The sequence below is a fragment of the Hypanus sabinus genome, chromosome 4 (genome assembly GCF_030144855.1).
Source record: "Hypanus sabinus isolate sHypSab1 chromosome 4, sHypSab1.hap1, whole genome shotgun sequence".
Lineage (NCBI taxonomy): Eukaryota > Metazoa > Chordata > Chondrichthyes > Myliobatiformes > Dasyatidae > Hypanus > Hypanus sabinus.
In genome coordinates, this window is record NC_082709.1 from 59487949 (window position 1) to 59508665 (window position 20717).

A 20717-nucleotide genomic window follows, 5' to 3' on the forward strand; every position below is an offset into this window, starting at 1 on the left:
GCAGGCCAGGCAGCATCTATGGAAAAAAGTACAGTTGACATTTTTCCATAGATACTGCCTGGCCTGCTGAAGTTCCTCCAGCATCTTGTGTGTGCTGTTTGGATTTTCAGCATCTGCAGATTTTCTTTTGTTTGGCACTGCGCCCATTGTATGCCAGTTAGTAATGGAAACAAATATTTAGGATTATGAATAGGATATCAAGCATAATTCATACATCAGACTTAATGGAACAATAAGAACAAGTCAACTCAAGTTTATTGTCATTTAACTATATACAGTACCTGTATACTGTCAAACCACATTTCTCTACCAGGATGTAAAGCACACATTACACATACAGTATACCACACAATAACTTGGGAAAATAACCATTAAATCTACAAATTAATTATGCATAAACAAAGTAAAGTGCATAAATTAAATATTGTAGGGTACAGTATGAATTATCTGGTGACACTTCAAGTGTGACGTGGCGGGAGTTCAGAAGCCTAATGGCCTGAGGGAGGAAACAGTTTCCCACTCTGACTAATCTTGTCTTAATGCACTGGAGTCTCCTGCGTGATGGCAGTAAGTCAAAGACAATGCTCGATGGATGGGTGAGATCCTTAATGCTAAGGGTTCTGGGTATGCAGTGCTTCTGATAAATATCCCCTATGGATTGTAGAGAGACCCCTATGATCCTCTCTGCTGTTCTCACAGTCCTTTGTATGGTCTTCTCGTCTGATGCTCTGTTGCTCCCATACCAGATGGAGATGCAGTTTGTCAGGATGCTGTCAATGGTGCTACTGCAAAATTTAGTTAAGATGAGGAATGGGGGGGTGGGGGTGGAAGAGATCTCACTTGCCTCAATCTCCTCAGGAAGTAGAGGTGCTACTGTGCCTTCTTATTCAGGGAGGTGAAATTGAGGAACCAGGTGAGGTAGTCCGTGATGCCAACTCCCAGGAACTTGGTGCATTTAACTCTCTCATTTCCTTGGTTCAGACGGAGGTTGTTCCAGCTGCTCCACTTTCTCTCTGTACTCTGACTCATAACCGTTATTGATGAGGCCTGCCACTGTTGGGTCATCTGCAAACTTGATGGTACGACATTAGCTGACTCCTGCGACAGTCATGCATCAGCAACAGGCTGAGCTCACAACCTGGGGAGCACCAATGCTCAGTATAATGCGACTAGAGACTTTGCTGGCCACACATTCTGACTGTGGCCTTTCTGGTAATAATTCCAGGATCTAGTTACAGAGAGAGGCATTGAGACCTATCGAGAACAGTTTCCCCACCAGTTTCCGGGGTATGATGTTAAACACCGGACTCAAGTCTATAAACAGCAACCTGACATATGAGACCCCATTTTCGAGGTGGGACTAGACAGAGTGGAGGGCAAAGGCTATGGCATCATCAGTAGTTCGATCTGAGTGATAAGCAAACTGGTAGGGGTCCTACGTAGCCGAGGGAAAAGCTTTATTACACCCCATGACAAGCACTCAAAGCATTTCATAATAGTTGATGTTAATGCCACAGGACAATTGTCATTTAGGTAGGTTACTGTCACCTTCTCTGGCACTGCAATGATGGTCGCTGCCTTGTAAACCAAGGGGACAATCACCTGTTCTAGAGAGAGGTGGAATATATCAGCAGCACCTCAGTTAGCTGGGCTGCAGTTTTTCAGAACTCGATCTGGTATGTTATCGGACTCCATAGCTTTGCATAGGTTGATTGTGGCCAAGGTCTTCCTCACCTCAGTTTCAGCCAGCTGGAAGGTCTGTCTGCTCCTCTGGGGGTGGGGGTGGGAAGGGGTGCCTTCCTCGCCAGCACTTTGTTCTGTGCATCAAACCGGGTGTCAGGGACATTCAGCCTGTTGGTGAGCGAGACACCCTGGTTGCTAACAGGCAGGGTAGACTTGTAGTCTGTAATCCTCTGAATTCTCTGCTACATGTGCCTTGTGTCTCTGATGTTACAGAGACACGACAATGGTTGTAAGTTCTCTGAGAACGCTCCCATTTTGCCTTCCTGATGGAGTGGGAAAACACAGTTCCTGCTTCCCTGAAACTTACTTGATATTAATAGCACTTTTACATGACATGGAATAACATCAAAACATTTTGATGTTATGTATTTCAAAGTTCAAAGTACACTTATTCATCAAAACACGTGTCACCATATACTACGCTAATATTTAGTTTCTTGCAGGCATTCACAGTAAATACAAAGAAACACAATGGAATCAATGAAAAACTGCACACAAAGACGGACAACCAATGTGCAAAGAACAGCAAATTGTGTAAATACAAAAAGAAATAATAATAAACAAACAGATAAATAATACTTAGAGGATGAACTGTTGCGTTCTTGAAAGTGAGTCCACAGGTTGTGGACTCAGTTCAGTGTTGGGGTGAGTGAAGTTCTCCACTCTGGTTGGCCAGTGAATTTATTATTAATTTGTTTTGTGTGAGCTCGGCATTAAAATTTTGCCTTTCTCCTGTTATTTCAGTAAATTTCGACTTTGAATTTCTTCTGCAGTGCGTCATGATATAAAACATAGAACACTACAGCACATTACAGACCCTTTGAACCACGATTTTGTACCAACCTTTTAACAAACTCTAAGTTCATTCTAATGCTTTCCTCCCTCATATCCCTCCATCTTTTCATCCATGTGTCTACCTAAGCGTCTCTGAAATGTGTCTCTATCCCCAACCCTGGCTGCACATTCCACACAACCACAAATCTATGTAAAAAAACTCTACCTCCAACACTCCCCCCTATACTTTCCATCAATCTCCTTAAAATTATGCCCCCTTCACATAAGCCATTTCCATCTTGGAGAAAAAGTCTCTGTCTGTCCACACTAACTATGCCTCTTATCATTTTATACACCTGTATCAAGCCACTTCTCATCCTCCTTCACTCAAAGTTCAGAGTACAAAGTAAACTGTATTTATCAAAATACATAAATATCACCAGATACAACCCTGAGATTCATTTTCTTATGGGCATACTCAACAAATCTACAGAATAGTAACTACAGGAGAACCAATGAAAGACCACTGAACTTGAGCATTCAACCTGAGTCAACAAACTGTGGAAGTGTAAATATAAATAAATATCAATAACATGAAATGAAGGGTCCTTGAAAGTGGGAGCCTTTCAATGATGGTGCAAGTAAAGTTGAGTAAAGTTATTCCTTTTTGTTCAAGAGCCTGATGGTTGAAGGGTAGTAACTGTTCCTCAGCCTGGCAGTGCAAGTCCTGAGGCTCTTGTACCTTTGTCTCGATGGCAGCAGCGAGAAGAGAGCACGTCCTGCGTGGTGGGACCGCTGCTGATGGATGCTGCTTTCCTATGGCAGCATTTCATGTAGATGTGCTCAATGGTTGACAGGGCTTTACCCATGACAGACTGTGCCGAATCCACTACTTTTTGTAGGATTTTCCAAAGAAAGTCAAACTTCAAGGCAGCAGAGTAAAGGGTTGATGGTAGGATTCTTAGCAGTTTGGAGGATCAGAATGATCTTGGGGTCCACATTCATAGATCCCTCAAAGTTGCCATACTAGTTGATATGGTGGTTACATAGCTTATGGTGTTTTGGCCTTCATTAGTTAGGGAATTGAGTTCAAGACCTGCAAGATGATGCAGTGGACCTTGGTCTGGGAAAGAATACAGAAGTTGATTTGCATATCCTTCTAGTGAATTTGAGAGGTTTTGGTAGAGACTTGGAGACACTGGAGGTAATTTTCCAGTGCCTTGATGTGTCTGCTATGCATAATCCACATCTCAGAAATACTTAAAGACATAAATCCTTGAGCTCACTGTACTGTGCATTTTGTGCCACATCTGAAGCCCTGGTCTTCAGATTCCCTTTTCCTGAAATCAACCAAAGGCTGTTGCCAATTTGAAGCAATGGTGAATTTAGATCTCTGACGTCCATTGTCATTGAAAGGTGGCTTCAGAGATACGGAAGTGGTCCACGTTTTCAGAGGACTTGTTTCTGTGAAACAAGAAGTCAAGCACGAAGGTAATAACATATAATGTAGCCCACTGAGCACCTGGAATTTGTAGTGGAGAACCTTTTTTTGTTGGAACTATACAAAGCTAGCTTGCATAAATACTCTTTCTTAATTCCATCAACTGACCTGAATAAAGGTTCCAGAATATATCAAGCATAACTGTAGAGATCCAGTTATTAATCCTAAAAAAACCCACATTACAACTTGGATCAGTCATAGAACTATGGAGAGCAAAATGTATTCACAATCCTAACCATTAAATCTGCAGATTCAAATGCCTGTTCCATCAATCTATGCTATGAATCTGTCTACAGGTTGCAGCTGTTAATGTTATTCCAAGCAATTATCAGCATCACTGAAGCTGAGCTGTAAATTGTGGTCATTCTATTACTTTCTGATACTGGAATTCCGACAATGATTGCCTGATATTTCAATCTCTGAATCGCATACCACTTGTGCATTCATTATTTTTCAACTGCTCAGCCAAGTAAGCCCAAGTGCTGCCTAAGTGGCCTCTGAAAATAAGAAAAGAGTGAAAGATTTAAATGTCAGCACCAACACAAAATAATTATTGCTATGATATTTTAGGTCATCAAGGGCACAGATTTCACTACCAGAGAAATAGAAGACATACAGATCTGAAATAATGAGACAGTTAAGTTGCAGAACGAAACTCACTTCATTCAGGTTCAGCGTGCCTTAGGCCAACTGCAGAATGTCATGGCACACTAATTATAACAAGAAATTCCTTTATCCAAAATGGACAACATGCTATCTTATGCAGTTGAGAAGAGGAGCACAGTTGCATTTAATTAAGTTGTACATGAATTTGCAGGACATGATCATCAGAAGGCTATAGGGAGAGATGAAATATGAAGGGCTGCAATGTGTTAATGCTACAACTTACCTGTAATTCTTTACAACTTGTGTTGGGAGTCAGATTGGGAATTGGAGAGTGGTCCCATACCTACCAGTCACTTGTACGTTAGATAATTCAGAACCAGCATCACCACTGCCTGGAAGCTATTCCAAGCACATGACGGCATGCTTGTTGCCTTTGCTTTTAAAACAAAAATCTTTTACCTCTAAAGTCCCAGTGTTAGAGTAAAATAGTTATTCCATCTTTCTATTACAGGCTGCTCTAATGGAACAAATGGTACACTACCAAATGACCACAGTATACACATCAAATGGAAGAAACAGACAGAAAAAATCTAGGTATTCAGAATTAGTTGTGGTTTGTGAAGAGAGTATCAAAACAATTTGCTATCGAATTGAGAAAGTGACAGTGAGGCACATCTTCTCAAAAATGAGATTCGGAATACAACCAACAACGTTCAGTTATCCAATGAAACTTCTTTATTACGTAGTAAGGTAGGCATGCTGTTACTTCTAGGAGGAAGTGGGAAACAGCATTAAGCAATTTTCTAAAATGCATTTTTCACAATGTGGGCCTTAGAGGCAAGGCCATCATTCCCCTTGAGAAAGATTCATCTTCTCAACCATTGTAGTCCCTCTAGGCAAGATACTGCCACTATGTTGTTAGGGTAGAAATTCCAGTTTGACTCAGAGATGATAGAATGGCTTAATACTTCTGAGAGGACAGCGTGCAGTTTGGAGGGGAACCTGCAGGTGATGACATTCCTATGTGTCTGCTCCCATTGGTGGAGTACTATTGAGCAATTTGAATAAGCAACAGAGTATTTTAAAGATGGTGTGTGTCATTGTGCACAACTAATGGAAGGAAGGAATGTTTGGAGTGGTGGACGCGGTGTAAATCTGTGGGCTGCTCTATCAAGCTACTTCAGCTTTGTAACTACCACCAAGTAGAGTACATTTCATCTTAGTTCCAAATTGCATCTTAAAGATGGCCAAAATAATTTGGGGTGTTGGCCAAGACTATCAGCATAGGATATGAGCCTCTGACTTGTAGCCAGGATTTCAGTTCTAGTCCAGTGCAGTTTCTGGTTAATGGTCACTTCAGGATGTTGATGGTAGAAGTTCAGTAATGCCACACTGAATGGTTACATTCTCCGATTGTGTGGTACTTCTTTGACATGAATGGGACTTGCCTGAGTATTGTCTAAGTCTTGTCAAGGATATGAAGTAGAAGCACAGTTGTTTCATGCAGAGCATAATATTCATTAAACACATCAGAATGCATGTGTATGTGTGCACGCACGCACTTACATCATCCACACCCAGTGGAAGCAGATACCTCCACATCATCAGATTTCTCTGCTGGTAGTAAAAGAAGTACTAAAAATGGCATTAGTGTTTGTAGGGGATTTACACCAAATATTTGCTGTTTCATGTAGTTTCATGCATTTAATTTCATAAAGCTCTCTTGCGCAAATATATTTTTCACCATGAAAAGATCCATCTTAAAAACCACCAGATGGTTTAATTTTTTGTGCAAATTCTGGATGGGAACTGGAGAATAGAATCATCACTTGGGGTAAATTATATCCCATTGCTACTAATGTCAAACCATACCTCACTCATCACTAACAGGCAAGAGAAACTTGAAGTCTTCCTTCATATGAGGAAACAAATCCAGTTTGTTCCTACATCTGAAATTGCCTGCATTCAGATTAATCAAACAGTAGGAAGCAAATTGGTTCCCATCACTGTCTCCAGGATTGAGCAGAGGTGTCCAACAGAAATATCATACCTTCTCCATTTACAGCAATATTTAGGAGAAACAAAACTCATGTTACCAATTGTTTTTTTTTTGCAGCAGTTATTTTTACCTCCAGTTCAAAGTAAATTCAAACTACCTGCATCCAAAATGGAAGACAAAACAACACTATTTCAGGAATAAAAGCTACTCAGTTTCGTGAAGTTTTAACAGGAGGCCAAGTAAATCCTAACACCAAAGAAAAAAGGATGATCTTAACTTTATCCTCTGATATGCATAGCAGAAAATAAACTGCATTGTGCAAAGAACCATTAAATATTGCAGACGATCCCCAGACAATTGAAGGTCTTTCTAATCACAGACCAAGGGATTTTCGCACAGTTTGCTGGGCAATTTTGCAGAACTGTACCCGGTCATCTCGCCACATCTTCGAGGCATCCACATTGGCCCCACTTTCATCATTCGGCTCTGTGTGGGTGGGGGGGGGGGGGGGGGGAAGAAAGGTTAGATGTAAAATGAATAAAATTATAACAATTGCACATCTAGAAAGGTGACTGTATAGTATACAAAAAGCAAGGAAACAAGTATATCTTTATACTGTCAACAGAGATCAAAGCTGAGGTGTTGCATTCTTTTGATCACCTGACCTTTAGGAAAGATGACATAGCATGACATTGCATAGTGTAGGGGGGAGATCTAGTTGCAAAATGGCCATGAAGAGATTTAACAGACTTATTTAAACTCATTTTCAGGTTAAAAAAAAAGAATTTCAGGTTCTATATTGTATAAACAAGCCGGATGAACTCAGCAGGTCGGACAGCGTCTGTTGACTGCACGCTGCAACGGATGCTGCCCGACCTGCTGAGTTCATCCAGCTTGTTTGTATGTGTTGATTTGACCACAGCATCTGCAGTGTAGTTTGTGTTTTGTATATTGTATACATTTCTCTGACATTAAATATACTTATTGAAACTCATGAATGGGTTTGATAGAGGGCATTAACAGTCTATGGAAGGGTTGGTAGTGAGCTGGTTGTGATCCAGAATGTACTGATACCTGAAAGGACGAAAGAAGTAGGTTCAGTAATAACTTTGAATTGAAAATTGGATACATACTTGAAAAGTCAAGTTTTCATGGGTACTGGACAAACAGAGCGGAGAGGGAGGAAAACAAACTTGGGACTAACTAGTTCAAAGGGCCAGTGCAAGCATATCTTGACAGCAAATATGCATATATTAGGATGCTCTTTATTATCATCCTCTCAAAACTAATCAATAGGATCCTCAATTTCCTCACATTCAGACCCCAGTCATTTTGGATTGGCAACAGCATCTCCTCCACAATCTCCATCAGCTCAGGTTATGTGCTAAGCACAGCTCCAATGGTTGTTCAAATTCAAGTCTGCTAATTTCACCACTGTTATAGGGCGAATCGAAGGGGGTGATGAATTTTAGCATATAGGAGGGAGATTGAAAATCAGGCTGAGTGGTGCCATAACAATAACTTCTTACTCAATGTCAGTAAGACCAAGGAGCTGATTATTGACTTCAGGAGGAAGAAACCAGAGGTCTATGAGCCAGTCCTCATCAGAGGATCAGAGGTAGAGAGGGCCATCAACTTTAAGTTCCATGGTATTATTTCAGAGAACTTGTTCTGGGCCCAGCATGCAAGTGCAATCACGAGGAAAGCATGACAGCACCTCTACTTCATTAGGATTTTGCAAAGATTCAGCATGATATCTAAAATTTTGACAAACTTCTATAGATATGTGGTGGAGAGTATATAGACTAGCTGCATCACAGCCTGGTACAGAAACACTAATGCCATCGAATGGAAAATCCTACAAAGAGTATTGGAAACAGCCCAGTCCATCACAGGTAAAATCCTCCCCGTCACTGAACACAGCTACACCAAATGCTGTCATAGAAAAGCAGCATACATCATCAAAGATCCTCACCACCCAGGTCATGCTCTCTCTCACTGCTGCCATCAAGGTGGTGGTACAGGAATCTCAGGACTCATGCCACCAGGCTCAGGAACAGTTATTACCTCAATCATCAGGATCTTAACCCAAAGGGGATAACTTCACTAGCCCCATCACTGAAACGTTCCCACAATAATGAACAGGACTCTTCATCTCATGTTCATGATACTTATTGCTTATTTATTTATATACTATTTTTATTATTTCTTCGGTTTTTTTGGTATTAGCAGAGTCTGTTGTCTTTTGCACATTGGTTGAACACCAATGTTGATGTAGTTTGCTATGGTTATTATTCTATTATGGATTTATTGAATATGCCCACATGAAAATGAATCTCAAGGTTGTATATGGTGACATGTATGTGTTTTGTTAATAAATTTAATTTGAACTTTATTCAAGGATTTGGGAGAGGTAATGGAGGACAGAGATGGCTGAAAGTTTCCAAGGAAAAAAGGCTGGCAAAGGACAGCTAAATTATAATGCTAGATATGAAGAAGAGATTGACATCTGAGGAGAAAATCATTTTATAAATTCAAAATCACATAAACTATCTAGAAACAACGTGTGATGCTCTCTCTGATCATGTTTAATACCGTAGCCATTAGAGCTCTACCTGCCAGCATGCTGACAACAGACAGGAGAATCTTCTCAACACTCTGAACAGGACTCCATCGCTCTGCACTGCTTTCATATCCCATAGGGTCGTCACCCGGCGCATGTAGAATTGAGATGCAAACTCTTCCATCGGGGTAAACTGTAGCAATAAATCAATGATCAAATATAAAAGGAAGTCTCTTTGAAAAAATCCACAGCATACATGAATGTCCTAATTTATTAAATCGTCCCATTGTATAGATTCCTGCTTAAACAGGAAAGAGTTCAGTGAACTTTTCCTAGTAATAAGCAGAAGCCATTGGATCATGTAAAAACAATTGCTTACCATTTGGATGAAACATTTCTCCTGTGAAACGCATTTTTGGTGGACTCAGTGGGTAATCATGTGGAAAACTTAGTATCGCTGGAAACACACCACCTTCGAAACATGTGTCCTCAGGACCCCTATTGAACAAATAGGCAGTCAGATTAATGGCACATGAATCATTCACATGGATCATATCCATTCCTACTATTCCGCCCTTATTTAAAGCTACTGGGAGTCAACCACAATGAGATGACGTTTTAATAGAACAAGATCATGCTTAGTCTCCTTGAGGTTCAGAAGATCATTAAAGCAAAATGTCAAAAGAGTGACCCTATCTCTCAGAATTATTCAATTTAAGGACCTATACAATCTCTCACTCCTGTTTTAAGGAGAACATTGTCTTTTGTTTTTCATTTGAAATTGCCATTCACAAATTGTATTAATAACCTCAATGGTTTCCAACCCTCTTCCAGCTTGATCTAGATCCAGTTCTGAACTTGGAGTTACTTGGATAAGTATTATAATTGAATGGTCTCCAGATCTTTTACTTTAGTAGGCTTGCAGGAGAGACCATGAAAGAATGGTGAAAACATGAATTGTGATACTATATTCTGCATTCTGTTTTCTTTTTCCCTCATACTACCTCAATGTAATGATGTGATAAAAAAAATCAGTATGGATGGCATTCAAAACAAAGTTTGTCACTGTACCTCAGTACATGTGATAATAAAACAATTTACCAAATTAAAGCACCTATACGTGAACAGAGAAGCAATGCACAGGACAGACAAAGGAAGAACACAAATAAAACTCAAGTATTTCATTTAACAGGACTAATAGAAAAGCACAAGTATTTCATTACAACCTTTCAAAATACCATCTAGTTAAGAATATCATGTTTTTGTCATTTTGAAGACAGAATGTTAGCAAAATGCTGCGAAAACCAACAATCGTGTGCAGTTATGTTCAAGCTTTGCATTAAAAAATTCAGTCCAGAGAAATTTTCATTTCTTACAATATACAGCACAAAGGCATTTGACACCAATACTTCAAGGTGGTATTTATGATCAACAAACTTAACCCCATTCTTCAACTATTAGCACAACGCTGTCCTATCTAGATTCCTCTTCCATGTATCTACTCTAATTATTTCAACTTAATGATTTACATATTCTCATAACTTTATGGATAAATAAATTCTCTTAGACTCTCCTATTCTTGCTGATTATCAATCTAATTTTGTTTTTTCCCACGAATGGAAACTATATGCTCACAATGTTTTGATTTTTGAAAGATATCTATCTCTTAGCTTTCAGGTGAATGTTCATCCTTTCTTGATAAGTATTTCATTACAGTTGTGATATTTGTCAATCTTTTTTGGAATCACTCCATAATCACAATAATTTCTATAAAGTATCAGCACTCCCAGGTGGTTGTATTCCCAATAAAGTATCAGTACTCCCAATTTTTTGCTCTCCCAATGGAAAATTTCATACTTTTACAATTATTTTTGCAACTAAACAGGGAGAGCCACTTAGATATCCTACTGTGGGGGCTATTACAGAGACTATGTCCACATTCAACACGTTGTCCAGTAGTGAGCCTCTAATTAGTTTCAGAAACAGAACCGCCACTGTAATGCCCATGATCCTCAGTATTAGTTTGAAGTAGCATTCTCAATGGAACTTCAAAGTACTGTATTGTTGGAGAGGCAATTCTTATGAGATAATGAGTCATGATTAATATCCTTCCAAAAACTGAGAGTCAAAAACAGCATTATATTGTTCCGAGGGCATTGTGAGAAATTTTGGCATATTATATATTTACACCTCAAACATCATCAGAAGCTTATTTATCTAAAGTTCTGTTTGATCATAACAGTATTAACATTGACCACCATGATGGTCAAAGAAATGTGAATTTCTGAAGCACCCTTCACTGCCATGCCCAAGCAACTTACACCCAATGAAGCATTTGTTTGAAAACACGAGAGACTACAGATGATGGAATCTGGAGCAAAAATCAAAATGCTTAAGGAACTCAGTGGATCTCGCAGCACTTGTGGAGGGAAATGGGCTTCAGGTCGAAACCTTCATCTGGACTGACAGCATTTTGTTTTCTGCTCAAGCATTTTTAGAATAGTAGTCACTGATTTACCAAAGGAGAGCAAAATCTATTTTGCTCACAGTGACATCTCAGGAGCAATAACTGATTGTTAGTATAGATTACACAAAATGCTGGAAATACTTAGCAAGTTCAGGCAGTCTAAAAAATACTGTGCATAAGTCTTAGGCACATATACATAGGTAGGGTGCCCAAGACTTGTGCACAGTACTGTAGTAATTTTACGTGATGCACTATGCTGTTGCCACAAAAAAATGAGTCTCTACTGTGGACTGAGAGTGAAAAGGAGGCAGGGAGAGGGGAGTAATGGTTGGGACAAGAGGAAGGGAAAGGGGAGAGAATGGGGAGCACCAGAGGGACATTTTGCAATGATCAATTAATCAATTGTTTGGAATTAAATGACCTTGCCTGATGTCTTAGGGCTGGGTGAGTTTGCACCCGTGCCACCCCCTTCCCCCAACCTGGCACTCCTCTGCCACCTTCCCGTGGCACTCCATCCTTGCCATTCCCAACATTCTTTGCTCCCGCCAGGTAGGTGGGTGGGAGTGGGGAGAGGGGAGAAGAAATGAGCAAGAGAAACCCAAAATAGCAGCTTGATGATCTTTCACTTCTGGATTGCACTCTGCAAGCCCCAGACTTGATAGATTTGAAAGCACAAATTGTTGCAACATTTCACAGCTAAACAATCTAGTCACGTTGAGAATTACACTGGACGGGAAAGCAGTTACCTCCAAAGCCCTCCAACAGCAAGGATTGGTATGAGACCAGAGACCACCATCCCCCACCACTGGCTTAAGTAATATTCTAGCTTAGAAGACAAAAGGGAAACAAATTTTACTTCCAAATTATTTTGTTTTCATTTAACATTTATTAAGCTCCCTCATGTTTTTAATTAATCATAATTACTTTTTTTTTAAAGACATCTCCATATTCTCAGTTACTACTTCCTTAATAATGGATTCCAGTATTTTCCTAATGAAAGATCAGGCTAACTAGTCTATAATTTCTTGTTTTTAATCTCTTAATCTTTCTTCAAGTAAAACAAGATAGTTTTGTTATCTGCTGTGATTTACCAAAATCCAATGCACCTAATTTCTGTAGCCATTGATTTCAAGATCTTTGGGAGCAGATGATTAGGTCAAGGGAAAATGGCAAGATATTAGGAAAAAAGGGAAGTCTGGATTCACAGCTTGAATTAGCTTGCATTGTGCTAATGCAACACCGTCCTACAGCTTTCTAAAACAGCAGCAGCATGTTTCTTTCCAATGGAAGAATTATTATTAATGAGGGTTGTATAAAATATAATTTGAACTTTTGTATTTAGAATGATTGCCAGGACAAATGATCAATTGCTAAGTAAACATCTGCAACAAGTGTAAGCAAAGTACACAAATACTCCCGGCTAGTCCACATGTACACAGGCAAATGCAGTTCAATGCATGTACACCATTCAATTTACCCCTGCACTCCACAGGATTAAGAACATGGCATTCATTCTTTCACCCCTATTCTGCCTATATTTATTTATAATTTGAACATTTGATAAAAAATCTGTGCATTTACACTGGCCTATATTTGGTGGCACATCTTTTCTACTCAAACATGGCCATTCAGCACAAGCCCCTCAATTAAATCATGGCTCACTGTATCTTAATCCCACCCACTAGTCTTCAAGGTCTCCATACTTTCACCCAGGAACACTCAATTAATTTCACTTGCAGAATTGTACAATGACCCCCAACAACAACAACAACAATTGTATTTTTGGAAAAAGTAAGTTAAGTTCTGTGAAGATATTTCCAGCCATCACCAGAGTAGCCAGCTCCCTTTTATAGCTATGCTTATTCTGGATTTACCCACAAGACAAAATAATTTCCATCAATCTTGCCATATCCTTTAAATGTGCAAAACATCCCATTCAGACTATCCAGGAAAAGTGCTTTCATAATTTAATCTTTAGGCTTTGGAGTAATTCTGGTCAATTTGCACTGAATTTCCTCCAACACACTATCCAGAAATGAGCACAGTATTCTAAATGGGGCCTAATCGGAGTTCATTACAGGAAAGCCTTCCCACTCTTACAGAGACACATACTTCAAACATCTCAAATTACTATTACTGTAAATAAAGCTCACTTTAAAAGCTAACCATGGGTTTAACAAGCTTAACCAGTGCCTTTGATATTCATTTTGTTTAAGAACCAAGCACACTCTCTTATTAACTGCATTCTTTCCACTCAGTCATCTCAGACACCCCTTTACTCCAATTGCAGACAACAGTTCTAATTTCAAGAATAATTAAAAACAGTTCGCTCCTATTCAAATTATTATGATTTTTTTTGTTCATATAAAGTCAAACCGAATTTCTTTTCAAGGAAATTCACCCATTTTAATTTTACCTCCCATTCCAATTTTGAACTGTGCCACATTGAGTTTGCACTGAAGACGCCCCAGGCAGAAGCGAGATATACCAGCTAGTTGAGTGGTGTCGCAGCAATAACCTTGCACTTAACGTCAGTAAAACCAAAGAACTGATTGTGGACTTCAGAAAGGATAGGATGAGGGAACACGAACTAATCTCAGAGAGGGATTAGAAGTGGAAAGAATGAGCAATTTCAAGCTCCTGGGCGTCAAGCTATCTGAGGATCTAACCTGGTCCCAACATATCGATTCAGCTATAAAGAAGGCAAGACAGCAGCTATGTCTCATTAAGAGCTTGAGAAGATTTGTTTGTCACCTAAAACACTCAAAACACTTCTACAGATGTGTTGTGGTGAATATTCTGATAAGCTACATCACTGTCTGGTATGGTGGTGGGGGGTTGCTATTGCACATGATCAAAAAGAAGCAACAGAATGTTGTAAAATTAGTCAGCTCCATCATGGATACTAGTCTCCATAATATCCAAGATGTCTTCAAGGAGCAATGCCTCAGAAAGGCAGCATCCATTATTCAGGACCCCCATCACCCAGGACATGTCTTTTTCTCATTGTTACCATCAGGAAGGAGGTACAGAAGCCTGAAGGCTCACACTCAGCAATTCAGGTATACAGGTATAGCTTCTTGCCCTCTGCCATTTGATTTCTAAATGGACATCAAACCCATGAACACTACCTCACTTTATCATTTCTGTTTTTGCACTATTTTTAACTCTTCAGTATAGTGTGTGTGTATGTGTGTGTGTGTGTGTGTGTGTGTGTGTGTACACACTCACACACACACGCACACAGAATCAGGTTTAATATCACCATCTTATGTCATGAAATTTGTACATACCCACACTTACTGTAATTGATATATTTTTCCCTATATTTTCATGCATTGCATTGAACTGTTGCTGCTAAGTTAACAAATTTCACGACGTATGCCGGTGATATGAAACCTGATTCTGATTCTGACATTTCAGTCCATGGCTTCCTCCACTGCCACAGTGAGGACACACTCAGGTTGGGGGAGCAACACTTCATATTCCTTCAACATTCAACCTGATAGCAAGAACATCAATTTCTCTAGTTTCCAGTAATTTCTCTCCCCTCCCTCTTCTCTCTTTTACCATTCTGGCTCTGCTATTACCCCTTCTTTTCTCCCCACCTGCCCACCACCTCCCTCTGGTGCCCCTCCTCCTTCCCTTTATCCCATGGTCCACACTCCTGTCAGATTCTCCCTTCTTCAGCCCTTAACTTTTCCACCTATCACCTCCCAGCTTCTTACTTCATCACCCCTCCCCTGCCCACCCACATTCCCTCTTATCTGGTTTTACCTATCATCTGCCAGCATGTACTACTGCTCTGTTTATTCCTCTCAACAGATGCTGCCTGACCTGCTGAGTTCCTCCGGCATTTTGTGTTTTGCAAAAGCTCAGCCTGGGTCACTCAAAGTAGCCAAGATCAACTGGAGTGCTACTAGAGTTTCAAATTAGAACCTGGAATCAGACCAGGAACTCTAGATATTTGTCTAACTAAACACAAGGAAACCAAATTCGTAGAATCAGGTAAACAGCCTTTGACGAGACTGCAGAATGGATAATTGCATATTCATCTACCTTAACCCCTCGTTTATGTTTGTAATAACAGAGTTGAAAATTATTAATCATCCACAGTCTCAAATGTGAGCCAAATAGCTGGGGAATTCCACAAGTTCAATTCATTTTATGCATGTAAATTGCAGTATTATAACATTATATGAAGATGACTTGCTCCCTTTTACAACAGCACAAGGAAATAGTAAACCACCAAGTCCTCAGTCATGCCCTACCATTCAATATGGTCACGGCTGATCCATGCTGGCCTCAACTACTCTTTTGTGTCAGTTGCCCATAACTCTCCATTCGTAGATCTTTCAAATATTTATCTAAACCCACTTTAAGTATAAGTTATGGCATGACTGGGGGAGGAGGGAATGGAGGTGAGGTGGGGCAGGTGAGAAAGGGAATTCTAGAAATTCACTAACTTTTGAGAGAGAAAAAAAATGACCAACCCCTTACTTGGTAGCCCGTTTCCTTTGATCGTGACTCTCCCAGCAGTGGAAATACCTCAGCAACTATTCTGTCAATCCCCTTGAGATTTTTTACATTTGAATAGGGTAATTTCTCATTCTTCTAAACTCCAAAAAATGCAGCCCTACACTGTCTAGTCTCTTTCAACAAGACAACACTCTCATCCTGAGATTTTTTCTTGTGAACTTCTTTTAGACTGCTTTCAATGCTGCTTCCTTTCCTTTGAACAGAAAAGACCAAATCCGTGTACAGTATTTCAGGTGTAATGTCACCAACACCCCACACAATTGTTATTAAACTTCCCTAGTTTTAAAATCTAACCCCTTTGCAATAAAGACCAAAATGCTGTTTGCCTTAACTACTTAATGAATTTGTCTTTTTGACATTCATGCACTTGAACACCGAAATCTCTCTGAACTTTATAACCTTTTTAATGCCTCTAATCAAAGCACAAAACCTCTCACTCCTCCATATTAAACTTAAATTGCCAGGTTTAGATTAAACTTTTTTTATTTAATTGAGATAAAAGTACTTTAATTCAGATAAAATTAATTAGGATTAAATTTTAGTTTAATCGCTCAAATTATCTATATCCTATTGTGCAAATTAATGCCCTGATTAGAACATGTGCTCCACTATTTCATAATATCAGCAACACACTTGGAAACCTTACATTTTATTCCCCCCCACTAAGAAATTAAATTCAAAGTTCAAAGTAAATGTATTATTGAAGTATGTATACGTCACCACATACAACGGCTGAGATTCATTTTCTTTCAGGCGTTAAACAATTGAGAGCCAAGAACTGATCCTTACACTTGTTACACCCTCCAGCAACTGTTTTTCGACCCATGCTAACACACTTCCTCCAATATCTTGGGCTTTTATGAATCAGCCTCTTGTCAAGTAACTTACATCACATCTACAGGTTTCCCTCCATCAAATATTCCTGCCTCATTCTTAAAGAATTTGAGCATATATTTCATAAAACCATATTGACAAGGTTGATTATATTGAGCTTTCCTATATGATTAGCAATTCCCTTTGATTGATGACTCTCTCATCTTGCTAACAAAAGACATTAAACTGGCCCCTCATTCCCTACCTTCTGTCTTCCTCTGTTTTTGAACAGGAGAATCCCACTGGCTATTTTCCAGTCTTCTGCAACCCTCCCAAAATTTCCACAAAGGGCCAATGGGATTTTCTTGTGTGTGTGGGGGGAGGGGTGAGGGTTGAGGGAAATAAAAGAGCACTGAAGTTTGGTAAAGATCAAAATGTCTGGTTTAGCCAGGCTGTGCCACCTGCCCATTCTTCATGCAATAAAACTTCCACAATGCTGAGGTGTCATATGACAATCAATTCTATTTTATAACAAATCAAAATAAATGATTAGAGAAAGTTTATGCCCTTAGGACAAATACAATGAACCACTAAATTTATCTAATCCAATTCATTCCATCTGCAAGCATACAAAAGAGAGATTTGCAGAACAATTTCAAACAAAATAAACCACTGCCTTTGGTCAGGCTTATTGGCACTGATCCTGTCTGCTTTGCAGAGTCTAACCTGAAGGTGAAATATGGTTTATGACTTGTTTATGACTTGTCTGCTTAGTTTGATGCTGAAACAAGTGAAACTCTAAAAGGGTAGTTCAAAATGGAAATGGAGGTAGTTTCTGATCAATTAAAGATGGAAGGAAAACGATTAGCATTTTTATATTTTTTAAATATAGGCTCAGATCACTCAAAATTATTTACATTCAAAAGGAAGGTTCCAGAAACAGCAACATGAAGTCAAGTTGCTTTTTATTGTTGTTTCAACCATAACTGCTGGTACAGTACACAGTAAAAATGAGACAACGTTTTTCAAGACCGTGGTGCTACATGAACAATACAAAAACTACACTGAACTACGTAAACCAACACACAAACTACACTAGACTACAGACCTACACAGGACTGCATAAAGTACACAGTACAGTGTAGGCATTACAATAAATAATAAACAAGACAATAGGCACAGCAGAGGTCAGTAGTCCGATGGCTTGGGGGAAAATCTGTTACATAAATAATCAGCTGAATGGCGGTGCCCGGAATTCTGCCCGTTTCTGTACTACCACCGAGTACTTTGTTGTCACAGATGTAGTCCAATTTAATGTCCATTTGAGAGCAGAATGGACGGGAGGGCCGGCCAGCTTGGGCTTGATTTTTTTCCTGGCATGGAAATTCTCCTGCCCGCTCGCCTTGCTTCCGCTTCCTTGCACACCGTCCCCAACTCCGGCCACCGGTATCAAGTGACTCCAAGGACTGCAGGCCCGATTCCCTCAGCAAGCCAAGGCCGTGTGATGTACCCAGCAGATTTTCATGAAGGTTTGTTTTTGCGCGAACTCTGTATTGTAGCAGTAGATAGTCACTCCATTGCCCGAAACCCTAATTGTGCCTTAAAATTAAATTTTAATTTAAGATTAAACTTAAAATACTAAATTAATGTAGCACCAGATCCGAAAAGGCCGCTGCTGTCGTGTGCCACGCCGCCTACTGGAAGATGAGTAGATAATACTTCTTAAAAATAAATATTGACCAGAATACCAAGGATAACTTCTCACGGACAATAGAGAGATCACTTTGTGCCTTGGAGTCTGATTCTCTCTCTCTCTCTCTCTCTCTCTCTCTCTCTCTCTCGCCCCTTTAACATACTACTCTGACAAAATGTCAACATTAAGCATGCCTTTATAAATGAAAAGTTTACAAAAAGCCCAATTAGTAGAGCTACTGTCACACAGCTCCAGCAACAGTGGTTCAATACTGTTCGCTGGTGCTTTCTATGTGCAGTTTTCATCCTGTTCCTTTGACTGGATGGAATTTATCTAGGTGCTCAGCTTTCTTCCCATAGTGTTATACGTTCATCCCAAAGACATGTGTGTTAGGAGACAAACTGTCTCTAGTTTGTAGGTGAGCAATAGAATTGGAGATGGGATTAACCCCAAAGGAATGAGTACGAAACTCCTGAATCTGAGGGGAAAATGGAGAAGATAAAATGGGATTAGCATAAATGGGTACTCAATAGTCAATGTGAGCCAATGACCAATCTGCAGGCTCTTTAGCACAGCTTTACTGCCATCTTGAGAGCTGGCAACTTGCTGGAAGCCACCAATGTAAGGTAAGTGGCAGAACAGTGATTTGTTGAAAACTTATTGTGAAGCATTATGACTCACTATCTGAAGTGGCATCAGATTCAATAAAACAAACATTTTCAGCAAAACCTTCAGGGATTGCAGAACAGCAAAGGAAAAAGGCAAAATACTAATTACTTTCCATATATGATTCCCATTAGCTTTACTTTTGCCAAACTAATCATGTAGGCTTCATATCTCATGTCACCGTGATTCTCTTGACATGATTTTTGGTGAAACACTGCACCAAAGCACAAGTGTTGCCAATGAATGGAAAAGATTCTGTGGCATTATTTGTAGATCGAAGGTGACTGGCACCTTGAAGATAAAGAAGGACAAAAGTTATCTCAAAAGAAATGCATATTAAGCTCCTGTAATGTACCGTCTGATACGGTTCAAAGTAAATGTATTATCGAAGTACAAATATGTCACTATATTAAAAACCTGAGATTGTTACAGATTATAAATGTCACTCCACTCTTCAAGAAGGGAGAGAGGCAGAAGAAAGGAAACCACAGGTCAGTTAGTCCGACCTCAGTGGTTGGGAAGATGTTGGAGTTGATTATTAAGGATGAGGTCTCAGGGTACTTGGAGGCACATAATAAAATAAGCAATAGTCAGCATGGTTTTCTCAAGTGAAAATCTTGCCTGACATATCTGCTGGAATTCTTTGAAGTAGTAACAAGCAATATAGACAAAGGACAATCGGTTGAAGTGTACTTGGATTTTCAGAAGGCCTTTGACAAGGTGCCACACATGAAGCTACTTAACAAACTGCAGGCCCATGGTATTACAGGAAAGATTCTAGCATGGACAAAGCAGTGGCTGATTGGCAAGAGGCAAAGAGTGGGAATAAAGGGAGCCTTTTCTGACTGGTTGCCGGTGACTAGTGGTGTTGCACAGGAGCCTGTGTAGGGACTGATGGATTTAGATTAGGAGAATGGGCAAGGAAATAACAGATGGAATACAGTGTCAGAAAGTCTATGGTCATGCACTTTGGTAGAAGAAATTAAAGGGTTGACTATTCTCTAAATGGAGAGAAAATACAAAAATCTGAGATGCAAAGGGACTTGGGAGTCCTTGTGCAGGATTCCCTAAAGGTTAATTTACAGGTTGAGTCTGTGGTGAGGAAAGCAAATGCAGTGTTAGCATTCATTTCAAGAAGACGAAAATATAAAAGCAAGGATGTAATGTTGAGACTTTATAAAGCTCTAGTGAGGTCTTATTTGGAGTATTGCGAGCAACTTTGGGATATTTATCTTAGAAAGGATGTGCTGAAACTGGAGAGGGTTCAAAGGAGGTTCATGAAATGATTCCAGGATTGAATGGCTTGTCACATGAAGAACATTTGATGGCTCTGGACCTGTACTCACTGGAATT

The 20717-nt window shown here is 39.7% G+C and overlaps 1 protein-coding gene across 3 annotated transcripts in view; it reads right to left on the reverse strand.

Annotated features, from left to right (window-relative positions):
- Positions 1-237: 237 nt before the first annotated feature.
- Positions 238-20717, reverse strand: part of ube2g2 (ubiquitin-conjugating enzyme E2G 2 (UBC7 homolog, yeast)) — a 58163-nt gene continuing 37683 nt past the window's right edge. For 2 of the 3 annotated variants that reach the window (XM_059967194.1, XM_059967196.1), the window contains 3 exons: positions 9566-9684; positions 9239-9379; positions 238-7109 (listed from right to left, as the gene is read on the reverse strand). In XM_059967194.1, coding sequence (XP_059823177.1) covers positions 6997-7109; positions 9239-9379; positions 9566-9684 — 373 coding nt within the window. In that variant the 3' untranslated portion in view covers positions 238-6996. Of the gene's footprint in view, positions 7110-9238; positions 9380-9565; positions 9685-12399; positions 12483-20717 lie in introns of those variants that run through there. The other variant, XM_059967195.1, reaches the window with a different exon arrangement.